At 35.9% G+C, this 7,394-nt stretch overlaps 1 protein-coding gene across 4 annotated transcripts in view; it reads right to left on the minus strand.

Moving 5' to 3' along the window:
- The window catches only part of LOC148940812 (serine protease 1-like), a 119,385-nt gene extending 113,268 nt beyond the window's left edge, over positions 1-6,117 (minus strand). Inside the window, exons 1-2 of one of the 4 annotated variants that reach the window (XM_089105552.1) lie at positions 6,066-6,117; positions 372-459 (exon numbers count right to left, since the gene is read on the minus strand). In XM_089105552.1, coding sequence (XP_088961678.1) covers positions 372-373 — 2 coding nt within the window. In that variant the 5' untranslated portion in view covers positions 374-459; positions 6,066-6,117. Of the gene's footprint in view, positions 1-371; positions 460-2,373; positions 2,482-3,002; positions 3,265-6,065 lie in introns of those variants that run through there. The other 3 variants (XM_089105550.1, XM_089105553.1, XM_089105554.1) reach the window with 3 other exon arrangements.
- Between the last annotated feature and the right edge of the window lie 1,277 nt (positions 6,118-7,394).

Below are 7,394 nucleotides of genomic sequence, written 5' to 3' on the forward strand. Positions count from 1 at the left end.
GTTTTCTTTTTTTTGCAAATGTCAAATCGTTGTTGCTTACGTTTGAGGATTGGCACAAGAATAGAAGAGAATTGCGAATTTATTACGGGGATGGGGCAATTTTTCAGAGGAAGGGTGCAAATCCAAACAAAGAAAAATAGACAACTTATCTGAAGTATACATACGAAATTTTGGAGAAAATATACCTACAGGGCAATGCATGATAAAATGTCGTAATCTCTGGTTTAAAATAATTTTTTTTTAATCTTCACCCGTCTCATCAGAAAATATTTGTATGCCTACTTCCTCCCCAGCAATAATTCTTCCGGCACCTATGCTTGGGAGATATCTGTACATTGGGACTAGAGATGTTACATTTTCAAAATACTTACATAGTTCCAATTGAGGTACGGCATTTTAATTCTTCATATTGGCATGAAATTGGATTAAGTGATGGATGGCCAAAAGCCAATTCTACACCTGAAAAAGTAAACAAAATATATTTAAATAATTTGCCAAAAGCATGCCTTCAAACAAACCAATGGGATTGCTTATTCTATGTTTAGAACGCAAAAGATCGTGGAGTTTCGTTTAAGCGAAAGGATCTATTTTACATCAAAACACCAAGGTAATTCTTTAAAGAAATTTACGTATGCTTATAATATACGACTTAAATTAGTATAATATTATTTAATTTCATAGTAGCATTTGATAAACATCTATAGTTGTAACTTGAAAAGATGCTTGAACTATAAGGGGCCTAGGGGAGCATAGGAAGTGCCGGAAAAAAATATGGACCCGTTTAAAACGTAATGGTATATTTAAAACTTTACATAAGAGAGGAAATATGCTTCTAAAGCTATGGGGAATGGAGTTAGTATCCGTTATGGGCAGTGTCATCGGTTCATATAGGCTACTTTGTATATAAAAAAATGAAAAAAATATGTCAGTATAGTTGGCTAAAAAACTACCTGATATATTATCATCTACAATGGAACTAAAATGAGGTTTCTAACTTCATAGTTCTGACAGGTTTTTCCTTATTCACATTCTCAAGGAAAAGCTATTGCCGTGAAGTTGCAAAACCATATTTCCGCTCTCTTGCAAAATTATGAAACATAAAATAAATCCTTTGACTTTGACTTTGACGATATGTTTGAAGCTCATGCAAGGTGTTTGGAGGTGATACACCTCAAAAAGATACGTTTTTCGGGAGTTGGGGGTGTTCTAGAAATAAAAATATCTTTTCACGTTAAACTAATGCCGTAAGAGCAGTTTTGAACTCTATTATGGGGTCTCAAAAAAGGGGCTACTTTCTTTTATTGGATTTAAACATTCACAGATTTCATCAATTATCACAGGAGTTTTGTTTTAAACTTTTTTTTGAATGCAAAACAACAACAAAACTTAGAGAAATATTGTGCTTTTAAAAACCCAGAAGAATCATCAATCTTGGTGGGGGGGGGGGATAAGCTACACTCTGTATCTGCCGATTGGTTCATACGGTCATAGATTTGAGTAAGACTGAAGAATATTACAGTAACTTCAAAAAAGTGACAACCCATTAAATCTTGTTATGTACCTACATCGTGCTATAAACAAAGTAAAAACGACTGTAAGAATACTTAAAAAGAAAGGTGATTAATAAAATTGACGTATTAAACACAAACGTGACTGTGCGGAGGTTAATTGCCCAAATAATTGGGCCACAGACTAAAACTGATGAAAGTCAAGGATTCTTAGAAGCTTTTCAAAATCAATTAGATAACTTATGACAGATCTATATCCATAAAATTTGGATTTACTATCTTTTAAATGATCTTCCTTGGAAAATTAGGTACATTTCTAATGAAAAGATATTGACTATGTGCTATCTATGAATCTAGTAAAAGGGTTGGGCCAACCCAACTTCTATGATTTTTATTTGGGGTAGGGATTTTCACTACCCAAAAATATGTTTGTGAACTGACCCTTATCTACAATTAAATAAAAAAAAAGAAGTTCTTTTTAACTGAAAGTAAGGAGCCACAATAAAATCTAAAACAAACAGAAATTATTCCGTATATGAAAGGGGCTGTCCCCTCCTCAACGCCTCGCTCTTTGCGCTAAAGTTTTTTATTGTTTTAAAAAATAAAGCTGTGAGACAGAGTCCGTTTTTTACAATTTCGGTTACTATTGAGCCGGGTGGCCCCTTACTTACAGTTTGTTACCACGAACTGTTTGAAAAAGTACCAAAAAAGTCATTTCGAGTCACTATAATGAGTTTCACACTTTTTGGAACCTCGTTTTACCACTCTATTTTAGTGTCTTGTCTTTTCGAGGTTATATGCTACCCTGTAAACCCCTCTAATATCATTTTGAGCATAATTGATAAATCCAAAGTTTATTCCTGACCTTAAGGGATTTCTCATGTAGATCAACCCTTTGCTATCTATTATTCCAAGAGAAAGCACAAACGGCAACTGGTCTTCCCTTTCAGCTGAATAGGAATCGGGCATTCTCGAGGATTATTTTGGATCGGCCTGGTTGGTCTAGAAACGGAGAGATTAGTCAACCCTGTTCAATACATGAAAATTTCTTGAACAAGCTTTTGCATCTTTAGTGCACTCTTTTAGTTCGTTATCAATCGAAACATGTATTTTGGGTAATAGATTAAAACCTGCTTGCTTTTATAAATCTCGTCTGGTATATATTCTCCTTTAAACGTCTCAGCGTTTTATTTCAGGGCTTAAAACAGTCCAACGTGTTATGCTGTACAGACAAATCAAAGGTTTGTTCCTGACCTCAGAATATTTTTATACAAATTGATTCTTTAACTTCCAGCCTCTTATAAGGTAAGTGAGGAGACATTATCTTTCGCTTGAATTAGTATGACATTTTCAAATCGATCCTGTGAACAAAAGCAATCCTACTTATAAGACAAATAATCCTTTGATACCTGAAATGTACTATATAAGGGACCATTATCAGTTTATTTGAAGTCAAAAGGAAGTTAGAGCAGATGAAAGATGACACAAACTTACATAAAAGTAAATTGACAAGAGTAACCCACATGGTTGACTGACTGACACAAATATTGATCACTCACTAGAAATAAGCCACTAAAAGGGTAACGAACTGGCTGAAGCATCCTCATACTTTGCACACTAACTGATATTCACTGAATCAGGTCCTTGGCCTGATGGATATAAGTGTTGGCGCTTTCTCTGTGTTGTAGCACTAAAGCCAAGGTGAAACACTTATGTCAAGTTCAGGGTTAGAATTGTTTTAGTTCCGCAGCAGCTCACAGGCGGAGCCAAAGACCTCAGTTGCTGTCTGATGTAAGTGAACAACCTCTATAGAAGAACAAGAAACGCCAGGAACTTGCTGTAAAGGGTTCAATAACCTATCTGGTTTCCGCCCGGGTATTTCAGGACACGTTAGAAAACATCTATAGTTCATTGGATTCCTATCTGGCAAATTATTTGATGCTCATTTTATTAAACAGTTCCGTGCTCGTCATTATACTGACAGAACCACTTTGCACTCCACGTGTTTTTATTCCAATGTTTGCAATTTTTTTGTCACCTTTGTATTACGGATTGATATCTTTTCAATGTGTTTTTTTTTTCCAAAAATGAAAAAAGTGCCGATTCACAAAGTGTAGAGGTGGTCTAAGGACTTTTTTGAACGGAAATACGGAAAAGGGGTATTTTTAAAATCAAGAGGGAGAACTTTTTTTTCGATTTTTGATGAATTTTTCCAAAAAATAGCACATTAAAATATCTAGGGGGATCCAAAAAATGTATAGCGTGGTGGAGAAATTGCCCTCTCTTCGCCGTCCCCCTCTCCAATTTGACCCCCCCCCTGAAAAATGGCAGCACCAGAAAAAGTTAAAACATATTTTAGAATACGTTGAGTTCAGTCTGAAAAACCACCACTGGCCTCGTATAACCCACAATCTAAGGACACACATAGACATTTTCCCCCGCGGGTGGGCCTACCTAAGTTCCTCCAAGGGGGGAGTTAAGGTTTGAAAAGAAAATGTCATAAAGTTTGCTTTGTTTCCTCTGAATGTTATGTTTGCTTTGTTTCCATATATTTCTTTCTTCCAGTGGGAGAGCACAAGCACTGGGAGGGGGGGGGATAGATTATGTTATTTGAATGTATACTAAAAACTACTTATCCAGAGCCAGAAAAAGAGCGATTGGAACGATCGAGCCCAATCGGGCCCCGCATTTGAAAAGGCCTTGCGTCGCCATCAAAATCAAGAAGTATTCGCAGACCGAAAATTTTGAAATATGTAAATTCATGTGCTCATATTCAGTGGTGTAAATTTCAATAGGCATTTTCAGCAGTTTCATAATCTCTAGGGGACACAAACGTAAATAAACGTTAGCACAAAACGAGTACAAAAAATAACAAAACAGGACAAAATCGTATGCTCAAAATGCACAAACTGGACCTTCAAATGATAAACGAAAATAAAGATCAAAGAGATATATAGTTAAAAAGTTGAAATATTAGTGAAACCGAAAATTAGAAAAAGTCAAAAACGAAATTGAAGAACATAGAAATATGCAGTTAAAAGATAAGTGGCAGTGAGAATCACAACGACTCAAAACAAAAGTGAAGAGCAAAAAAATATGCCGTTACAATCAATGCAACGAATCCAAATGAAAATGACGAACAGAGAAATGTGGGGTTAGAAGATATACGACCGCAAGAACAAAGAAATATGTAGCTAGAAGATAATCAGCAGCGAGAATTAGGAGCAAAAGCAGAAATCAGAACTTGTCAAAGATGAAAGTAAATAACAAAGAATTGTATGGTTAGCAGACACACTAAAGCAAGTGTCAAGAGGGTCAAAAATAAAAATTAACAACAAAGAGCTTGTTAAAGGACAACGAGAATAAGAACGCGTCAAAAATAAAAGTGCAGAAGAAAAAAGGTACTTGTGTGCATTACGGTAAACACTCGAGAACAAACCAGTTTTATCTGTCTGTATTAAGAGCCAACAAAGCTTACGCTCAGTCGAAAACAAGTGACGGGTGACAGAATACATTGTACGCATATAATTTGGGCTATAAATTTGCACATTAGGGAGTGGGGTTAAAATATTTCAACAGTGAGAAGTTAGAAAACAATTCTTACTTCATACTATGCAGAATAATAGTAGCTAACACATTTTGCATGCAGATCCGCTATACTTTACCCCTCCTCTTAATGGGCAAATATATATAGCCAAAATTTGTTTCTAAAGTATTATATTTTCATCATATTTCGGTATATTTCATTAGAACTGACCTAAATTCACTTCTCGAGTGTGTACCATTATGTACACAAGTGCCGAAAAAATATTATATTAGAAGATCATCACCATCACAATCTTAGATGCCTACAACTTGTGGCATAAAACTCAGTAAAAACCTACAAAGATGCCGTAGACTATGCAAGTGTTATTTACAAGTCATTGGGACCCTTCAACTTTGTATGTATTCACTAAGGAGTCCTCCGTTATCCCACAGGAAATATAGCCACCAAAGATGATTTACTTGGGGCTTCTGCCTGCTTGGTCGAATTGCATTCCTGCATCAACAATTTCGAAATGAATTTGTTCCAATGAAATGAAAATCCAATCGGGCCCCGCACCTAGTCGAACCGGCCCTGTACTTATCAATCAATGTTCAGTTTGAAACTTAATTAAATGATAACTAAGAATATTACTGTTTGTCTCCCTGTGCGTGTGAAGAACTGACATTATGGCAAATAGTTGATTTGAGCAAAGGAAACAGTGAAAGGTTTTCAGTTTCACAAGAGATTTGTGTGCCTTGCTACCTCTACATGGCAAGAAAGGCGGTTCCAACTTTTTTGCCAATAATAATACCTAGGTGCCCCATAAACTCCATTCAAGAAGTATTTAAGAGGGAGGGGTTGCTTTCAAAAGTTAAAATTTAAGGCATCAAGCATTACGAGTGAATTGAATGAATTAAAGTAGTTTTTTTTTGTAAACCAGAAATAATAACTATAGACGATCGGATACATCTTATTATGAAAGGGTATGGTGTCAGCTAAATCTTAGCGTAAGGTAATTACGAAAAACTTACAAGCAGTGAAAAGGCAGCAAGATGCTTTCTAAACCTCAAATTACAATTTTAAGTTTCTTTCTCACGTTTTTCGGCAACTGAAATTGTTTCATTTTGCAAAGAAGATACGAATATTACAAGTTTTTTGTTTAGCTTGACGGCGTCGACCCAAGGACAGGTACTGGTTTAAAATTTATCTTTAAATGACAAGAGAAATTGTAAATCTCTGGAGGGTCAATGAATTAAATAAAAAAACACAGAAATACTAGCGTCAAACTGGTTGTAAAGCATCTTCTTAAGTCAATTTAGTCATCCTATTTAACCAACAGTTGATGCTCCCTTAGGCCTTGCAAAATTTAGGCTATAAGCTCGGCTATAAGAAAAATATATCTTGCTCTAGTAACAGATCACTAACAAAAACGTGACAGAACTATCAACTTGCTTCCCGAGATGTGTGAACGCAACATAGAAATTTAGGCAGTTGCTAGAGACGTGTTCAGAGGGGAGCCCCCCACTTTGGATGAGGAAGTCAATGTCATAACTAAAACTAGTTAAATAAAGAAAGAAAGAACATGTATATAAACGTTCAGACATGATTAGAAGACGGCAGCCCCTTTAAATTCATTTTTATGGACACCCCTCCCCAACGAAAACCGTGTAAAAAATTCTAAAAGTGTTCAAAATTCTACAAACCCCTATAGCTGGGTCCATCAAAATTCACTTTTTTGAAGACTGAGACCCGTTTAATTAACTTTAGCCTAAGGTCACTGTTTTTTTCAGTCATAGCTGAAAATATTTTGGAGTTAAATTCTTATTTAACTCCAAGTGTTGTAGGCTATGCTCCGGAGGTATATCAGGTTTTTATGTAAGAGATAGTCGTATGAACTTCAGAATGGTCCCATTTGATTGGAAATTGGAAGCTCCAGTGCCGTTTCTAAGACACAAAAGTGATCGGAGGGAACTAGCCCCCCACGACCTCTTTTCTCCAATGTATCTGATTAAAATTTTGAGATAGCTATTTTGTTCAAAATAGCTCAAAGATAATATAACAAAAACTTTGAGGTCGACACAACCCCCCAAAGCCCCGGGGGCAAGCGTTGTAAGTTATGCCCCATTGACATATAAGTTTTTATGGAAAGGGTGTTTATATAAACTTCGGAGGGTGCTCATTTGATTGTAAATTGAAAGTTCTAATTCTCTTTTTAAGAGTTGAAAGTGATCAGAGTGCAAATAGTCCCCCCCCCTACACCCTCTTTTCCCAAAATGCATCAGATCGAAATTTTAAGATAGACATTTTGTTCAAAATATTCCAATGATCAGACAACAAAATCTGAAGGGTGGACACAACCC

The sequence above is a fragment of the Artemia sp. Qi Xiang Cuo genome, chromosome 19 (genome assembly GCF_049724085.1).
Source record: "Artemia sp. Qi Xiang Cuo chromosome 19, ASM4972408v1, whole genome shotgun sequence".
Lineage (NCBI taxonomy): Eukaryota > Metazoa > Arthropoda > Branchiopoda > Anostraca > Artemiidae > Artemia > Artemia sp. Qi Xiang Cuo.